Here is a 19,514-nt window from a genome sequence, read left to right on the forward strand (position 1 = left end):
GTTATTCCTTTGTGTGCTGCTTTATTTCTGCTACATTTAATACACAGTCACCCAGTGTGTTCACATACAGAGGGTTTTTTTTTTTTATGTCGCAGCCTGTGTTGTGTCATCGTGGATTGGTTTCTAGTTGTATTTATGTGCCGTGGAAGAAGAAGACACGTGCAGCTGCTGAGGTCTGTCACAGCCACAGTGAGCTCATCTGAGCCAGCAGCAGTCAGACGGGGACATCTCTGACATCAGCTGAGCCGAGCTGGCTCTGAGCCTCTATTTATTCTAGAAACATTAGTCAAGTTTATGTGAGCAGATTACTTTAAATAGAATCGTATTGTATGTGTGTTACACTATAATCTATTTACGTTCTATTTCAGCTTGTTTCTTTTGAAGCATTTAAAATGAGGTTTGGTTTGGGTGCTACAGCAGTAATGTGCAAGCTTAGTTTCTTATATGAAGTGTCACTGTGACAAATCTGCAGTGCTTAAGGTGGAGGGAGAGGGTGGCCTGGAGTGGGCACAGCGGTGGAGCCAGACGTGTTTTATCAAGGTCACCAGACTGCCACCATTAATTTCACAGGGGTGGCTCTGACTCGCTGCTTCTTACTACACTGCATTCATGCCAGTGTAATACACAACGAGGACTCATTATTAACATTTATTTAACCAACTATTTCCCAACCAGAGAATAGACATTTTTATATTCTATATAAAACCAGTAGTTGCCAACTGGTCTCTAGGTTTGTTCACTGGAGCCTTATTCACGTAACCCTACAGCGAACAACTTAATGTTACATCTGTCATGTGACTACAAATCCTGAATAGATCCACCACTGTTGTCTGCTGCCATCTTTTACATACAGTCTGTAGTCAGGCCTTTTGAAGCTGCCTTGACCCACCTTTAAGAGAAATTAACCCTGATGATACCATTGGGATAGTTTTTAGACCAAACTTGAACTTTAGCCTGGAATTTATAACAGAAAATAGGAAACCTCGTCCTTGTGAAAACTGTCTGTAGGTACTTTGCAGTTTGTCTGCAGTGTTGGGGAGTAACGGAATACATGTACCGCCGTTACGTATTTAAAATACAAAATATGAGTAACTGTATTCCGTTACAGTTACCGTTTAAAAAGGTGGTATTTACAATACAGTTACTTTGTTGAAATAAATGGATTACACAGCGGTACTTCCCTGTTTCATATTGTGGCGGGTCAGGCCTGTTTGGGTTTTGTTTGACAGCTACGTTCTGTTGTTCCAGGCGGCAGCGTTACGGTTGCCTTGGTTACAGGGTGACGCTCTCTGCGTGTTTCCTGGGTGAGAGAGCGCCTGTTGTTGTTGTTGTGCTAAGCTAATAGGCAGAATGCTACCGGTATACCTCTAAAGAATGTAGCATCATAGGCAGTGTAGTCCGTGCTGCAGGGAGAATGGACTGCCATACCTGTTATGTGTCTGTGAGCGAGGGAGGGAGAAAAAGGAAAAGTACGAGCTGTCATCGAGCAAAAACGGGAGCTGGAAGCATGTAAATATAATAATAACCACTGCAGCCAAGAAGAGTGCCTGACGAGCCCAGTTGTAAGTAAGCTATTAAGACTCGACTGTACACCGTGTTCGTGTTTTCCTCCAAAAACAATAAGTTAACAATAAGTTAGAGCAGCCTTTCAACGCCTCTCTCTGTCTCTCGCTAGCAAAGTTGACCCACACAACAAAGTAAAGCTAGTTTTCGGCTACGAGCCCAACACGCACCCGTATTAGTCAGAGGTCCCTTTACTACGGTTCGGAGCCGCGGACCTTCAGTAACAGTAATAAATCACAGCAACAGTACATTCATGTAGTTGTAAACAGCATGATAATATATTAAGTAATCCAAAGTATTCAGAATACGTTACTCTCATTGAGTAACGTAACGGAATACGTTACAGAATACATTTCGGGGCATGTATTCTGTATTCTGTAATGGAATACATTTTAAAAGTAACCTTCCCAACACTTTGTCTGCTACCATGAAACTAAACAGTTAATGTTTTTGATAAATCCAATTTGCCTTCCTAAAAAAATCGTCCATCAACTGAAATCACATAAAATTCTGAAAGTGAGTCTACTTGAGTTACATTTAGACAAGTTCCCGCTGCTCCTCTGGCTTGCTCTAGAGTTCCTCACATCACTGTGTTTTTGTAGCTCCTGTGTTGCGTCTGCTGATCTTACACTTGGCCTGCGATGGATTTAACCACCAGTAAATTACTATTTAACCTTGAACTCTCTCACCTCCCCCACTGCCCTAGCCATGTGGCACAAGCCTGCTCTGAACTGTTCACTCCAATCATGTCATCTTAAGTGGTTTTTCCACAGTCGGGGGGCTGTGTGTGTTTCAGTCTGCAGGACAATCCACACACAGCCACGCATCAATAATTCACAGGGGAAAGTGACAGGAGGTGAAATGACAAATGAAGACGCACACACATGAAGTGATCTGCGACAGTGACATCACAGCTGACGGCAGACTGTGTGGCAGCTCAGCAAAGGGGATGCAGCAGTTATTTTTATAAGATGTAGCTGCTTCTAATACTTTGAGCCATTCAACCTCCACTTTAGTACACTAACATCGTTTTGGTTCCATGTGTCAGCTGATGCGACTCTCTTTAACTCCGCCCTCTCGGTTCGAGCAGGGACAGCGAATCAAACATATCGGGAGGGGGGAGTCGCAACAGCAGCAGCAGGAGAAGGAGGAGGAGATCCTCAACTTGGCTCTCCGGAGTCGGTCCCCCCCTCCTGACGCGGTGCAGTCTTGAGCTGTCCACCGGACCGGTATGCACTATCCGCGGAGGAGGAGGAAGTGAGCCGAGCCGACCGTGAAAGATGCAGACTGAGGACATGGAGGTACCTATCATTAATAACCTTAACGATAACGGCGACAGACAGAGGCCGAAAGGGAAAGATGTGTTCAAGGATCAGCAGAAGGAGTCAGAGGTAAATTCAAGTACAGCACAGCGGGCTCCCACAGCTCCTGGTACAGGAGCGCACTGGACGGCTGTGTGTGCGTACGTGTGTGTATGTGTGTGTTGTTGCTGGGAAGCTTTCAGATCAGCTGAATGTCCTTTCCATGCAGCGAGTCGTCGTCTTGACTCGAGAGCATGCCTGCATGCATGCGGGCAGACGGCAAGGTGTTATTTTGGCAGCGGCTCCTATAAATAACCCAGCGGTAATCCTACAGCGGTGCTCAGCGTGGGGGGCTGCAGGTGGTGAAATGTGACTGCTGCTCCCAGGACCACCGAGCGTAACTGCATATCATATTTGTGTCCTCGTGGTGTCCTTTTGGCATCTGGAGTGCATCCTCCATTTAATCAATCAGAGAATCGGATCAGTTTTTGGCAGTCCGCCTGCCCCTCAGATGAGCATTTATTGGTTTTATTTGGGATCTTTGTAAAAGGAGGAATTTGGTTTAGTACGCTTTCTTGGAAACTGAAATAAAAGTGGCTGCCAGACAATAAAATATGTGCAAATTTAAAATCTTTGAGGTTTGAACTACAGTATGAGTGATATACTGGTGGCACAATAATAAGCCGATGCTGGCCTGTCATAAATTTAGAATTGTTTGGGATATATATGAATGCTTGGGGCGCGTCAGAGACCTAATTTGGATGCTACAGTCCCACTAAATGTACAGTTGTTTCCAGTCCCATACATATCACCAGCAGGTGCCCTCCTCTGCCTTCTAGCTAGCTCTGGAGGCTGTTATCATCTATTGTAAACTGGTAAAAACAGAGAGGCACAAATGATGAAAATATGTAGTCAGCGTAAACATTGTGAGTTAGAAAGTTTACATTTGTAATGCGTTTTATATAAATGAGATTGTATTTGAACTCAAACTGCATCAAGAAATTATCTCCCTACACTATCAGACCATAATTGCCTTCTGAATTATTGCTACACGTCACGGTGGATCATTGCTTTCATGTCATTTGCACCAAATATCGATCCTGTTGCAAATCGAGACTCATCCAACCAGGCAATGTTTGGTTTTTTTTCCAATCTTCTGCCTGATTTTAGTGAGCTTGTGCAAATTGTACCCTCAGTTTCCTCTTCCTAACCGGAAGAAGTGGGACCCATTGTGCTCTTCTGCTGCTTCAGCAGCAAAGATGCTCTCCTGCACATATTGATTGTAACAAGTGATCATTTGAGCTACCGTTGCCTTCCTTTCAGCTTGAAGCATCGGAGAAATCCCAGTAGATTATCACCTTTCTTCCCCGATTCTGATGCTCAGTTTGAATTCCCACAGGCCGACTTGACTGCATCTACATGCCTAAATGTATTGACTTGTTGCCACATAATTGGATGATTAGTTATTTGCATAAACAAGCTGTTGAACAGGTATCCTTAATGAAGTAGCTAGCAAGTGTATGCAAATAGAATATTGACTAATATGTTGATATTAGAGCCTTGTCACTGTCTAAGAATTTGTACCTGCAAATCCAGTATGAGTTTGTGTTTGAACTGCTGGGTGTACATTGGAATCAGCCAATAAATCTTTTTTTTTTTTTCTTTTTTTTTTACATCATTGCAGTATCTTTTTTTTGATAAAAAAGACTGAGGCGGTCCCATAGGTCCGGTGTATAAGCATATTTTCTGTGGTTTAAAGAGTGTTTAGAGCCACCGTAGACTGCTTATGGGAGTCACCTTCTGTAATATGGACCTGTAAGCTGTAATCTCCTCCGCTATTTCTAAACTTGACTGGCGAGGCTTGTTGTTAAGGCTCCCTCAGTGCTCGGCAGCTATAATTCATCCTCCTCCTGAAAAAATTACTAGATGATGGGCTTCATCGGTGGGGTTACTCGGTCCAGATACATAAGAGATGTTACTCAGAGTGCGTTGAAGCCGAAACCATTCAGAGTGCTTTGAAAGAGGACGCTGAATGTTTTTTGGGGGAACTAGAGCATATTCATCATACGGTCAATGGATTGTGGGATAGGGGGGTTGGGGGGTGAATGAATGAGGTTCCCTGGCCTCTACAGTTGAACCAGGAATCTCAAACCTTACTCAGTCGTGTACGTGACTGTTTGTCTTTCTTGCTGGCTGGAGTGGTCATCGGTTGTCCATGTTGGCATATGTTGGTAGGAGAGGGGGCGTTCAGCCTTGACACTGCGCCCGGTGTTTGCACGCTGATGCGGTGTAGAGCGTGCAAACACAGGAGCCGTGCCAGTTCAGTTTGGAGCCGGGGCAATTTTGGTTATCAGCTGGCGGCAAAGAGAAGAGGAATGGTAAACGAGAGTGAATGGGGGAAAATGAAGGAGTGGAAGAGAGAGACTGGGTAATTGTAAGGAGAAATGTAAGAGTAGCAGCAGACGAAGAAGAGAGAGGAGAGGCATGAGAATTAAAGAGAAACATAAAGAGACATGTCATTTTGGTTTGGGCAGAGGAGTTAACTTCAGTTTCAGGGATGCCAATGGAGGACTGAGGGACTGAGAGACTCAGTAATATAATCTATTTAACTAATTTATCAAGGCTAATTAAGCCTAAGTGAAAGTGTTAAAGGCCTTGAAAACAAGTTGCCTCAATCACTTTTACATGGTCACACAATTTTCAGTGTAAGCTAAACAGTTTGGTTTGTTTTTCTTGAATTTTTGTATATTTTTCTGCATAAAACGAATCTAGGAAATTCTTGCAGGGTCATACGTGTCTTAATTTAGCAATTTTAAAATGAACTGCCAGTTTTAAGGCTGTTTGGTTACACTTAATGTTGTGAATAATTATTTTATTGACTAAGAAAACTAGTAATCATTGGAATTTTATGCATTGTTTAATTATTAATGATGAATAATGTTAATAAAGGATGGTTTTGTAATAGCTGTAATATTATAGTAGCTACTCATCAGATGAAGTTCACTTGATAAAAGTCGCCTGACAAAATTGTTTTTTCTGAACCATGTGTTTGTAATGCATGAAGTTAAAGAGAAGACCAAAAATAAGAACAAGTCCAAAGTAGGAATGTCACACTATCAGAAATGTTGTTGTTGGTACTAGTACCAGTATTACTTACCTTAAAGCTATAAGTTAGATTTAGAGCCTAATAGACATGGGAGTTTTAAGACGAATACCATGCCGATAATTGACGAAAATTCGATATTTCGGCCAATGTTTTTTTCTTCTTTCAGACACAAAAAACATAAACATATTTCTCTAATATTTGTTATGTGCATTTATTTATAAGTCTTTGGATTCTTTAATTATCTTGGTCCTTAAAAAACAATGATTTCATTGTCAAAGATTACTCCTTTACCTTCCAAACATATGTTTGAAATAGGAAGGTGGACAAAATGTGCAACAGCAACACTCAAAACATGGTTTAAAGGCATTTCTCCCATCTATTCTTTACTTTTGGCCGAGCTCTAGTTAGGGTCTTGTGATGACACTAATTTCTCTCCTCTGCTCTCCTGGGCTTTCTGTTGTGTATGTTTTATCATGTGGGCTTGTCTGTGTGTAAAGCACTTTCTCACATACACTAACCAGAGTGTGGTAATGTGAAAACATTAATACTCAAGGTGTAGACGACTCTGTAAATTACTGTGAGTGCCGTAATTCCTCCCCGGCAAGTGTTAATCCATCTAAAATGACGATATGGCTCTTTTTCATAACTGTCCCTGGAAAATAAAACCCTTACCACTGTCACCAACATCCTCCTAGCTTTGGTTCACCCGCCCCCTTCAAAAACAGACAGCCAAGGATAAACACTGCAGAGCCTCCCTTCTGCTGCTTTAAGGGTCACGATAAGCATTTTCCTTCAATCATTCTGACTCCCAAGTGGTTTTCATTTCCTGGTTTACAAGTGCAGTAATGATATCAAGTTGTGTTGCTCAGGCTCTCGGTCATAAACAAACTGCCATCTAATGTCCTGCATATTCTACTTCCTGCTGACTTGGTTGCAGCAGGTATTTATAGGAGACATGGCAGCACACAGTTATTTAACCAGGATGCCTGACTCAGAGATCCTTATTTACCGTCCTGAACCGGTCCCCAGGGCCGTTTGCACAGGGTTAAACACGGTTCACACCCTTAGCCTGAAGCTAAGTGCTGCCAGGAGCGTTTAATTCTCATTAGCATAACATGAATCTTTTATAATCCTTGTAGAGAAATTTTGCTTCACGTTATTATCAAGCACAACCCTTTCACCACTTTGTTCCTACCCTTACACGGTTTTAAAAGCCTCTCTGTATGGCTGCATGCTACTTACTGTGCAGTGTGTCTTGGTGCAAGTTAGTAAGGTGTCATTATGTGTACTGTGCATCCTGTTTCCCTGCAAATGAATTTGTTTCAAAAGGACAGTGACTGCAGGCCTTTCTGCGTGCTTATCTGCCCATCTCCCTCTGTTGTGTGCGTGCGTTTATACGCTTACCCTCCCAACTTTGGTTTTACTTGTTTAGATGTTGAGAAAGGCTTCATATAATGCATTCATAATTTATTAGGTCTGTCTTGGTCAGTAAGCTAGCTAGACAAAAGAGTGTGAGGCTGCTGGGAGTGTTGTTAGTTTGGTGAGATCTGGGACAAAGTTACATTTTTCAGTTGTCTTGCCCTAAGGTTACGCTCTAAATATGACTGTGTGTGTGTGCGTGGATCACATGCTGTTCAAACGCTCACAGATTTTGAGTGTTGCGATTGCGTGAAACATAGAAAATGTGTGCAGCCTGTCTCGTGGGTATTTGTAAATCACAGGGTGAGGCTAATGTCAGAGCTTAGAGAGACCTTTTCCTGGATACAGTGGATAATCTGCTTCGATATGGGGGTGGGGGCATGTTGACTCCTGTGCCTTCTCTTTCCTCTTGTTCTGGTGCTGGCTAGGGAAAGCCTTCTCTGACTGTTCAATTAGGCTGATTAAAGCAGTAGCTGTGTGCGTCCATAGAGAGCACCTGTAACCATGAGTGAGTGGCTCTGCGTAAGAGGATCTCAGAGGAAAGATGTAAATGACTAATCAGCACTGCCTGAAAAATCAGCCACCAGTAAAAAGCCATGGTGAGTGTGTGTGTGTGGGTGATGTGTGTATGGATGTGACTGCAAACCGAGTACATAGTAATTGTAGGTGTTGGGATATGTAAATACCCCACAGTATGTTTTTGCATCTATTTCAATGTCAATGTGGGCGTTTGGGGAAACTGTGATTAACTGAATTCAGCTACATTATGTGTGCTAATGTGTGTTTTGCTCTTGCAGAGCTCCATGGAGTCTCCAAACCTGGAGTTTGAGTACGGAGACACGGACACACTGACTGCTGAGCTCTCTGGTAAGACCACAGACCGTCATCTGTTGGCTTTGGACTTTGTATTCGAAGCCTCAGAATTACCATTTTGACCACCGCTGTGCTTTTGTGGCCGTATTTGAATGACAGGTGCGAAGTTTCACCCATCAAAAATGGAGCACAGCCATCTGTATGGTCAGTACCACACAGCAGGCCGTGTTACTCGTCAAACGAGTCCAATAAAATTACTTTAACAGCCACCAAAAGCGAAAACACGATGCAGGTGCAGATCAGCGACTCGATTGACAATCTGTGTTGGGACACCTGTCAGTCGAAAAGCTGCCAGAGCAGACTTACAGTCATGTGAAAAAGGAATATTTTCACAGGGCTCGATGCAGTGCTGTGCATCTAGTCTGTGCATAATAAATATTCTCCATTGGGGAGGAATTTTGGCTCGCTCTTCTTTACACCGTTGCTTCTGTTGATTAAGAGTCACTGACGTTCATTTATACAAAGCTCTCTTAGGGTCCCACTGCAGCATTTCAGTCAAATTGAGGTTTTGACGGGGCCACTGCAGTCATTCTTTGATTCTTTTCTTTTCCTTTTCAGCCTTTCCCTTTGTAGATTTGCTGGATTGTTTGGGAACATTATCCTGCTGTATCTCTCAGTTTTAGCCAAGCTTTAGCTGTCAGACAGATAGCCTCACATTTGACTCTATACTCAGATATGGACTCAAATGTGAAGGCCATTTGAGTACAGTTATGTTTGAGATGATCTGAGTCAATCAATCAATCAATCAAAGCTTTATTCGCCACATGCAGGCTGCCCTGCAGTGAAATGGGACCCCCCCCCCCCCCCCCCCCCCCCCCCGGACCTTACACACACAACACAGACATTACATGGGGATACAAGTCGGAGATCGGTAGCATTACAGAAAAACACTGAAATATACACTACAGTGGGAAAGTACAAAAGGAAAAAAAGAGACCTCTACTCATGCTGTGCTTCCATGGTAGGACAGCATGAGAACAGGAAACAAAAAAAACTCCTCTGCACAAAAAGCACATAAATGTCCTCAGAACATAGCTAAACAATATTGGAGTAGGCTGCATTTAAAAGATACTTTGTCGGTACTAAGAGATCCAAAATATGCCAAGAAAATATCCCCCAATTTCTAAGCCCAAACCAACCTATACAGAGGACTTTGTGGTTGATCTGTCTGCAAGGCACCCAGGTCCTGTGGCTGCAAAACAAACCCAAATCATCACCCCTTCACCACCATGCTTTATAGTTGGTATCAGATGTTTGCCCTAATATGCTGTGTGTGCTTTCCATCAAACATGGTGCTGTGTCTAAAACAGTCAAATGTCACCTCAAACACTTTGTTGTAAGGCAAAGACCCTACAATGATACAGAGAAAACCCCAGCCGTGAGACAACCCCCTGTGAGTAAGTACTTTGGTGACAGTGGGAAGGTAAAACTCCCTTTTAACAGGAAGAACCAGGATCAGGGAGGGGCAGCTGTCAGCTGTAACCGGTTTGTTCAGATGCAACTTTGCAAATCTAGTGTTGAATAGCAGGACCTGGCTGCTTCTTTTTCTCTTAATTCTTATGGAAGCAGTGAGTGTTGTCGGATTATAATATTATTTTATGCCATGTTAGACCCCTAATTAAAGATTGTAAATTATTATGTAGTTTTAGTTTGCATTATTCTCCTAAATTAGAAGAGGGTATAACTATTACATTTGGTAAACTGATTTGCATTACATTAGACTGCTGATTTATTGTGAATGAATGATATTGTTTTATGATTCATTATACTGTGAGTTATAAGAAATACTGTTTGCAGAAAGTCATCGCCTTATTTGTCTGGTTAGAAGAGAACAGAGCATTCTGCCCCATCTCAGCAGGAGCAGATAAACAGGGAGTCAAGGTCGTAGCTTAGGCGCTGTGTGTGAGAAAGAATGTGAATGTTTAGGCTTTTATGATTAGGTGGGGGCCACTAGAGGCTATAAGAGTTTGATCAAGGCTCCACCATTTTGAGATCTGATGCTGTCTGCTGTATGGTGTCCATCTCCCACGCGTGTGTTCATTAAATCATCGTTTGACTTGACCCGGCCGGACCAGTGTGGTTATTTTGGGTTTTCCTCTTGTATCCATCCCCAATATTTGAATCCGTAACAGTGTGGACTGTATAGACTGCTGTGAAAACTTTCTCATGACTGCAGATCAAAGATCTACGTCTGTTTGTCATGCATGACGGAGCTCTTCGCCCACAGAGCTCCTACGGTGACACCCCTGTTTCTACTTAGCATAGGAACGAGAATGTGCCATTGATTTGAGAAATAAATCAAACATCCACATTCCTCAGGATGCTTTCAGCTGTTTTATGTTACACGTGCAAACAAAGAGAGTCGGCGAGAACAGCGATGAAGGCGCAGAACAAAAATCTTTTGGTGTTTTTTTTTTTTGCCACGCACAGAAAAAATGACTAACACTAATCATTAACACTGTGATTATTCATTCAGAACTGCAGCATCTGTGTAAGGTGGTAACAGCCTGTACTTGACTTGGAGCTTGGTTAATAATGTTCCTTTTAGGGCTGAGTACAAAAAGTATATTATTTATTTTCTCCGATCCGGCTGGTGTGCTGAGAGAAACGTTGAATAAGTGTGTCGATTTGAAGTCAGAATGATGTTCCACCTGGTAGATGGCAAACGGCAGCTGATTTGCCAAAAAGGTTAGTCACACACAAACAGGCAAGACAGTCACCGCGGCTTTCTGCCGACAGCTCCTCGGGGTAAGGGAATGACGACTGCTCCGAGAACAGGAGGAGACGCGTGACTGTGTGACGGATCTTTAGACTGCGCATGAAACAAACCGAGGAGGACAGCTGCTCAAAGCATCAGAGCATATAATAAACATCATACGGTTACAATAATGTGAATGTGAAGGGGATGCACACATCCAACCCTGAATTTTCATTATTATATTATAACTTACGGCAGAAAATAATTCATCTCCTTAATTATATGCAGCATTTACAGTTTGTCATGCGCATGAATGCTTTTTGTGTTGTGCATACTGGGCTGCAAAGTCGTCCTATTTCATTCTCCTGCTGGTCTTGATGTAGGTGTCTTATTATAAGTGTCTCTATAATATTGAAAGGCCCTTAAGCTCTGTAAAAATCTGGGATTTCCGAGTTAAATTTGTTGTTTTTCGCTGTAGATGGAGGTCTATCTGTGTCTTGACCTCACCCGTCGAGCGTGGGCGGACGGATATTTTGCCCATTCATAATCTCTTTGGCTTTTAGTAGATTGCGGAATACGTTTTCTTTGCACTGCATTGTTATTTGGGTTATTTTAATCGGTGTTTGCACAGCACTGTTGTTGTGAGGCTTAGCTCTTGGTTTTGCAGGGCTTTGGAATAAAGGTTGTTTAGAGAGATAGATGCAGAGTGATTTTAAGAAAAAATGCTTGTTAGTGGATCTGCATAAATCCTTATTTACATGCATACAGCTGTGGTTACTGAATAATGTGCTACTTTATTAGTTACACCTTACCAGTACTGAGTTGGACCCCTTTTATCCTTCAGAATGGACTTAATTCTTAGTGGCGTCAATTCAACAAGATGTTGCACATTCACCACCACATCCTCACTGTGCTCTTTTCTATTGAGTGACATTTAAATGCCCACACCGCCATCACCACAAGCCTGAACCATTGACATAAGGCATGATGGATCCTATCAAATTGTTCATGACAAATTTTGACTCTACATCCAAATATCATAGTAGAATTTGAGTGTTTTTTCAGTCTTCTGTTGTCCAACATTGTTGAGCCTATGGTAATTTTAGCATCTTCTTAGATGAAAGGAGTGACACCTGGTATGGTCTCCTGCTGTAGCTCATCTGCTTCAAGGTTGCACGTGTTCAGAGATGTTCTTCTGCATACTTTGTTTGTATTGATTGATTATCTGAGTCACTGTTGCCTTCCTATCAGTTCAAAACAGTCTGACATTCCTCCTCTGACCTCTTGCATCAACAATGCATTTTCTTCCAGAGAACAGACACTCACTGGATATTTTCTCTTTTTCAAGCCAATCTCTGTAAACCCTAGAGATGGTTGTGTGTGAAAATCCCAATTAGATCAGCAGTTTCTGAAATACTCAGACCAGCTCATCATCCACAAACGGCCGTGCCACATTCACTTAAATCACCTTTCTTCCCCATTCTGATGCTCAGATTATACATCCACAGTCACCCAGACTGTGTGTAATTCATTAAGTTGCTGCCCTGTGATTGACTGATTAGATGTATGTATGAAGTGAGGGAAGATTTGGGGGTGGGTCTAACAGATTCCTACCACGTAAAAGTGCAGTGTCTGTTGGACTCTCATTCTGATCCATCCCCAGCTCTGTACAAACCTGTCAGATGCACGTCTCTGGGTGTGACTGTACTGTTCTATAATGGAGGGACATCTTATCACAGCGGTCCCCAACCCCCGGGCCTCGGACCAGTACCGGTACCGGTCCGTGAGTCGTTTGGTACCGGGCCGCGAGAGATGAGGCTCAGGTGTGAAATGTATGGTTTTCAGGGTTTTTATCGGTTTTGAACGTTATTTTGTTATCGTTTTGATCGTTAACTCGGTTTTCCTGGGTCTTTTCACGTGTGTTATGAATAAATCTTCTTTTTTTCGGTACCGGTACTAGTTTTATTTTGTTGTATTTATCCACGACACCTTAAAGGCCGGTCCGTGAAAATATTGTCGGGCATAAACCGGTCCGTGGCGCAAAAAAGGTTGGGGACCGCTGTCTTATCATCACGTTTATTTATATGTACATTATATGCAGTGTTGGGGAGTAACGGAATACATGTACCGCCGTTACGTATTTAAAATACAAAATATGAGTAACTGTATTCCGTTACAGTTACCGTTTAAAAAGGTGGTATTTAGAATACAGTTTTGTTTGTTTTTTTTTAAATAAATGGATTACACGGCGGTACTTCCCTGTTTCATATTGTGGCGGGTCAGGACTGTTTGGGTTTTGTTTGACAGCTATGTTCTGTTGTTCCAGGCGGCAGTGTTACGGTTGCCATGGTTACAGGGTGACGCTCTCTCTCTGCGTGTTTCCTGGGTGAGAGAGCGCCTGTTGTTGTTGTGCTAAGCTAATAGGCAGAATGCTACCGGTATAGCTCTAAAGAATGTAGCATCATAGGCAGTGTAGTCCGTGCTGCAGGGAGAATGGACTGCCATACCCGTTATGTGTCTGTGAGCGAGGGAGGGAGAAAAAGGAAAAGTACAGCTGTCATCGAGCAAAAACGGGAGCTGGAAGCATGTAAATATAATAATAACCACTGCAGCCAAGAAGAGTGCCTGACGAGCCCAGTTGTAAGTAAGCTATTAAGACTCGACTGTACACCGTGTTCGTGTTTTCCTCCAAAAACAATAGTTCGTTGGAGCAGCCTTTCAACGCCTCTCTCTGTCTCTCGCTAGCAAAGTTGACCCAGACAACAAAGTAAAGCTAGTTTTCGGCTACGAGCCCGACACGAACCCGACGTATTACTCAGAGGTCCCTTTACTACGGTTCGGAGCCGCGGACCTTCAGTAACAGTAATAAATCACAGCAATAGTACATTCATGTAGTTGTAAACAGCATGATAATATATTAAGTAATCCAAAGTATTCAGAATACGTTACTCTCATTGAGTAACGTAACGGAATACGTTACAGAATACATTTTGGGGCATGTATTCTGTATTCTGTAATGGAATACATTTTAAAAGTAACCTTCCCAACACTGATTATATGAAGCCGGAAATGAATTCAGACTTATGATGAACACGTCTTCAATTAATTCTTTGTCTCCAATGTTAACAGTAAATACATTTATTTAGTTAGAGCTTATACAAGTCTGCATTAGGCCAGACAGACTCAAAAACCTTCTGAAAATCAGTAAAATGTGAATTTCTTTTCTATCAAGGAAATCTAGGACTCTTGGGATACTACGGAATAATTCATCTGGACAACTGCTGACTGAAATACCACAGCATGGTTTGATTTATCCAAGCCTTTTGGAGCAGATGCCACAAAAACATCCCAATTGCATTATGATATTGAACAGCTTCAACACTGCACAATGCAGTTTAGGGAGTGCTGGATTTGAGCATTTCATTTTTAGCCCTTAACTTTAAAAGCCTGATGGGGTACCGTCGTCAGTTTGTGAATGTGATAACTTAAGAACAAGTTGACGTAGGAGCTTCAAGTTGATACCATACCATAGGTATATCTACTAAAAATCTCGGATGAGTTTGAATCTCGGTGACCTCAACCTTAAAGTCTAGGTCAGAGGTCAGGTTTTCTCAAAATCTTTTGATTCGAGAACAAGGCGTTGTAGGATTTCAAAGCCTCTGCTAGGAGGCTCATCTTTCTTCTGATGTATTCTTTTCATTCTCTTACTCTTGGGGAATTATTAGCGGGTTTAAATTGCTTCTCAAGCTCTAGAATGAACTGGAAATTGGTTTTCCATCACTGAGTGGGTTATAGTGTTTATTTCATCCCTGATTGTATCCTGTTGTGTCCACAGAGCTCTACAGTTACACAGAAGAGCCAGAGTTTGCCCTCAACAGAGACTACTTCGAGGAGGACTTCAGAAGCCATGGTAATGTGTGTGTGAGTGTGTGCGTGCATGTGTGCGTGTGTGTGTGTCTTCAAGTTCCAGAATTACAAAATTGCACTTGCACACTAAAGGCTGTAAAAGCGACGTGTTCAGTGAGCTGCTGTGGTTTACAACCTGACCGGTGAGGTGAGGCGAGGGTGAGCAGACACATCAAAGCTCTGCTCTTTTAAGCTGTTCAAAGAATTGATATCCCTACAGATTGAAGGGGCCACCCTTAAAGCATGTGATTAACGTTTGGTTATCGAGAACAAAGCGGCTTTTCCAGTCTGTACGTCGGCGTTATTATCAGCCTGACAGGAGATCGAGCTTTAATACGGTGTTGCTTTATCTGCTTTTGTGTGGAAAATTGCATTAAATTACGTTTTTGCTGTTGAGCAAGAAGAAAAACTTTCTTCTTGATTTATTTTTATTGTGACAAAGTCGAGTTTTCTGTATTGAGGGAGGTATTATTTTTAGGTTTAGGGCGTTACATCAAGTCCTGCAGAGACGGTGTCGAGGCGCCCTTTGTAGACAGTTTGAATCAGAAGAGAGCGGTCCTCGCCGTCTGTCACTTTCCCTCCACGCTGTGTGATGATGAATAGCAGAATTAGATGAGAGCTTCACTGTTTTATGAAGAATAGAGGACAGAGCTGCCTGTTTGCATCACTGTCTTTCCATTAGTGTTTATATGTGCGGTTTCCTGTTTGACTCGTCCTTTTTGTGGACGTGTTAGTGTAGCATGTGAGAGCTCATCAATGTTTTATCCTCCCCGTCACTCTCATGAATTACAGTTATTATCAAGGCACGTCTAATTGATGGTCTTTGCTGTTTAAAAAAAACGTTTTTTGTGATGTGTGCTGTAATTAGAACGTTTTTTGTGTGTTTTCCTTGCACAAGTGAGAGTGTGTTAAGTTGAAAGAGATCAGTGAGGATGCTTTACTCCTTAATGCTTATCACCGCCTGTCTAATCAACCGAAGAGTCTAAGAGTAGAAGATGGGAGGAAAAAAATGCCATAGTCCTTGCTAGAGACTGAGTGCATTTCTGCAGTGCTGCTGTTTTTGTAGTTGTTTGAGGTGCACTCAGACTCAGTTTTTGCTCGTCTTAAAAATAGTGTTTTTTTTAAAGCATACATCAGGTTTCTCCTCATTGCTTTCAGCTATCTCCAGAGCTAATGCAGTGAGCCACAACATACAAGTCTGCCAAAATATCTGAATATAACGGATTCCCAGATGGCAGAACTAACAGCTACTTTTGCAGTTAGCTAAATTAATTGCGTGCACGCCACAGTGCCGTAAAATTAAAGCTGGAAATTTGCGCTTTAATCACATCTTAATTGTTTGATATGTAATCCACTGTGATGAAGAAAACACCTAACGAGAACAGGAAATGATAAGTACCTCTTTTGTGCAACAGCCAATGAGAATCCTGGGTTTACGACATCCATGTTATTATAGTGCAGCACGTAGCAACTGCATCATTCCTTGACCGTAGCAAACCAGGGTACGAGGACTGTGTCATTATTATAAAATTATTTATATTCTTGGTATTTTGAAAAATTAACTTCCCTGTAGATTCAGATTGTTTTCGAGTTTCTTTTCCTCACTTTTTCCTCCACTCGTGAGTTTGTAACAGGAACTTTAGCATCTAAAAAATGCTGCAAAGTGCATCAAAACGTTGAAAAAGTCGACACAGATACACTCGGAGTTCTCTAAGGCACAGAAAAAAAATACAAATTAAATTTCTCTGACTGCAACCTTGAACCTTTTGTTTCTGTGTCCTTTCTGCAGCTCGAGGCAGGCGGTGGATCGAGCTGACGGTGGAGGAGCAGAGGGCGTATGTAATGAGGCTGCTGGACGCGCTGGAGGTGACGGACAGGGACAAGAGGCTGAAGGTGGCCAGGGCCATCCTCTACCTGGCTCAGGGTGTGTGGGCTGCACAAAAGCCTTTTTCACAGCAGACATTTAGGTTTTAGAGAAAACGCACATATCTTGCTGTTTATATTAACCATGGCTAAGTCTTCAACAAGGTCGTGACAGTGAGCCAGAATGCACAGCACCTGAATTTACACCGGTCACTGCTATTCTGCCATCATTTGCTTCGAATAGTCATCACTTCTCGCCTTGTTTCTCCAGGAGTGTTTGATGAGTGTGACACAGAGGTGGATGTCCTCCACTGGTCCAGGCACAACATTTTCCTGCTGTACGACATGGGCATCTTCACAGCACTGCTGGAGCTGCTTAGCATGGAGATAGAGTGAGTAAGACACCCTGGTTATAAATGTAACATTGTTCCTTATGCAGTGCTGCAGGGATGTTTCCAGGCTGGGGTGCAAAGCGCTCCTGGGGGAGCAGATGCTCCATCGCCCTCCTCGCCCTTCTTGTGGATTGCCTCAGTTGCAATGCCCGTTCGGGTCCCCTTCGCTGGGGTGCCCCGGCGGGTTGACTTAGAATGAGTGCAGACCAGGGGAATCCGACTGTTTAATTAAAACAAAATTATCAAAAATAATAGAACTGTAAGAGCCAAAGTCAATGTTTATGTTTTGCCTTTTTGTTATGGTGCCACAGGTGTATAGCCTTACCTGTGTCTCAGGTGATGGCATGTGGGTGTGGTCACAGTCTATTTACCTGATCTCGGTGTTCGCAGCAGGTGTGGTTTGTGGGCAAACTTTTCTGTTGACCGTCATTTTTTGGCACACCAGTTAATCCATGGGCTATTTGTAAATTGATTGAAAGCGCAAACGTTTGTTTTGTTTTGTTCTTAAAATAAATGCGCAAAGTACAAGTATGACTCATTATGGATTATTGGAGGCGCGTCACAGGGACACAACCAACTCAGCCGGCCGTGGCTTTATTTACGGATGAAAGTCGCAACAAGAACAATTATAGAAAACTGAGGTACAAACCTCTGTCCTATCGCAGATTTATTATAAGAAAAGTGGAGATTCAAACAAGCTTTTTATGGGCTGGCATAGAAGCATGCTGCTGCCATGACCCCTTGTAGACATGTCCCTGCAGTGCAGTGAAAACGTTTTTGCCTCATTCTTGAGTTCTTTCTTTTTTTGTTATATTTCTTACTCTTGCATGTTTCAGATCATCAATTTTTAACCTTAGACAAATATAAACTAGTAAATACAAAATGCAGTTTTGTAAATGATGATATCATTAATTGAGTGAAAATGCCAACCTCGTCTTGTGTGAAAAAGTAATTGCCTTGTTCACGTCTGAGTCTAACTCAGAATAAGTAAGGGAGAGAGGGGCTAGCATCCCCTGGAGATCAGAGAGAAAACAGAGAGAAAGAGAGAAGCGAGGAATATGCAGAGGCTGATGAAGATGGTCAGCCAGGCAGAGATGAAGCTGAAGCTGAACAGACAGATGGCTGTGATCTAATCACAAATCCAGTCCATCATTTGATGATGTGGTCAGTTAAAGATGACTAATGTATGCAAACTTGCCACTTTAGTTACATGGTCACATACAAATGTAATGATACTGGGAGCGCATTGTAACTGGATACATAGCACTACACCTCTCTTCATTACTTCAGAGAAGCAGAGACACGCAAAAGGCTGCTGAGGAGAGACTATAGGTAGCGTGCCGCCTGTGATCAACAGACCCCTTCACTGGGAACGCGGCGTGACAAAGGCTCCTTCAAGCCAGCTTTGTTGCTGCTGGTGTCAGCCTCAGTTGGGCTTCAGTGCTGCTTTGTTGTTACATAAGCTGCTGCGAGGCATCTTCAAGTTGCATAGAGCTGCAGAGAAGGGCGGTTTCAGCAAGACGAGCAGGAAAAACACGATGAAGTGTTAATCATACAGGTACAGGTAGTCTCACCTGCGACGTATTCAGAGACTGGCTTGCCACTTTCAGATAATCCACTAAAATCACGTAGCGTTTGTTCCCGCAGCAACAGCCAGGCGTGCAGCAGTGCCGTGAGGAAGCCTGCCATCTCTCTTGCAGACAGCACAGAGCTCAGGTAAGCAGCATAAAACCGATTCAACTTCCTGTCTGCTTCAGATCAGGAGGCCAATAAATACTGTTTAAAAATAACCAAAGTGCTTAACTTCATGCCATCTGGCCTAATCTGCAAAATGTAATTGTATTCGCTGACTGTTGTCCTCACATTCGTTTTCACTCTACTTCTGCCGAATGAAATTGATTTTTTTTTAACACAACAGGCCTTACACACAAACACATGAAATCATACGATTCACACACATACAGTAGCGCCGTCTGTGCGTTCCCTAGATGAACACTTACAAATAATTACAAGCTAGACGAGTGGATTTGCCTTTAATTACTGCCGCAGAACCGAAAGCCATTATAGTCCTTTTGAACCGAGCGAGAGGCTTTGTTGAGCGAACAAAGCCTTTAATGTACAAAACACCACCTGTATTGCATCAGATAATTACGAGGGAATGGCTGCATGATCCAGCCAGAGCTCGGAGATTATTTTCTCCTAAATGCGCGAGCAATTTGCAAAACCAAGCGCTACTTGCTTATAATTTCCTCTGTTATATCAATGATTCTTGTACTTATAGGCCACTTAGGGCCATTATATCTGGTCACGGCAGCAGTTAAATGCATGCCACACACAGACAAATGCACACATAACCTCAATGTGTCCATGATGAGTTCTTTGGACGTTTCTTT

General features: G+C 42.6%; 1 protein-coding gene across 3 annotated transcripts in view; it reads left to right on the plus strand.

Annotated features, from left to right (window-relative positions):
• The first annotated feature begins 2,598 nt into the window (after window positions 1–2,598).
• strip2 (striatin interacting protein 2) overlaps window positions 2,599–19,514 on the plus strand; it is a 31,705-nt gene continuing 14,789 nt past the window's right edge. The window contains exons 1-6 of one of the 3 annotated variants that reach the window (XM_087831218.1): window positions 2,599–2,954; window positions 8,187–8,256; window positions 14,796–14,870; window positions 16,656–16,790; window positions 17,001–17,121; window positions 18,769–18,837. In XM_087831218.1, the coding sequence (XP_087687344.1) occupies window positions 2,844–2,954; window positions 8,187–8,256; window positions 14,796–14,870; window positions 16,656–16,790; window positions 17,001–17,121; window positions 18,769–18,837 (581 nt within the window). In that variant the 5' untranslated portion in view covers window positions 2,599–2,843. The remainder of the gene's footprint in view (window positions 2,955–8,186; window positions 8,257–14,795; window positions 14,871–16,655; window positions 16,791–17,000; window positions 17,122–18,768; window positions 18,838–19,514) is intronic. The other 2 variants (XM_087831220.1, XM_087831219.1) reach the window with 2 other exon arrangements.

The sequence above is a fragment of the Neolamprologus brichardi genome, chromosome 17 (assembly GCF_056152115.1).
Source record: "Neolamprologus brichardi isolate AB-2024 chromosome 17, ASM5615211v1, whole genome shotgun sequence".
Lineage (NCBI taxonomy): Eukaryota > Metazoa > Chordata > Actinopteri > Cichliformes > Cichlidae > Neolamprologus > Neolamprologus brichardi.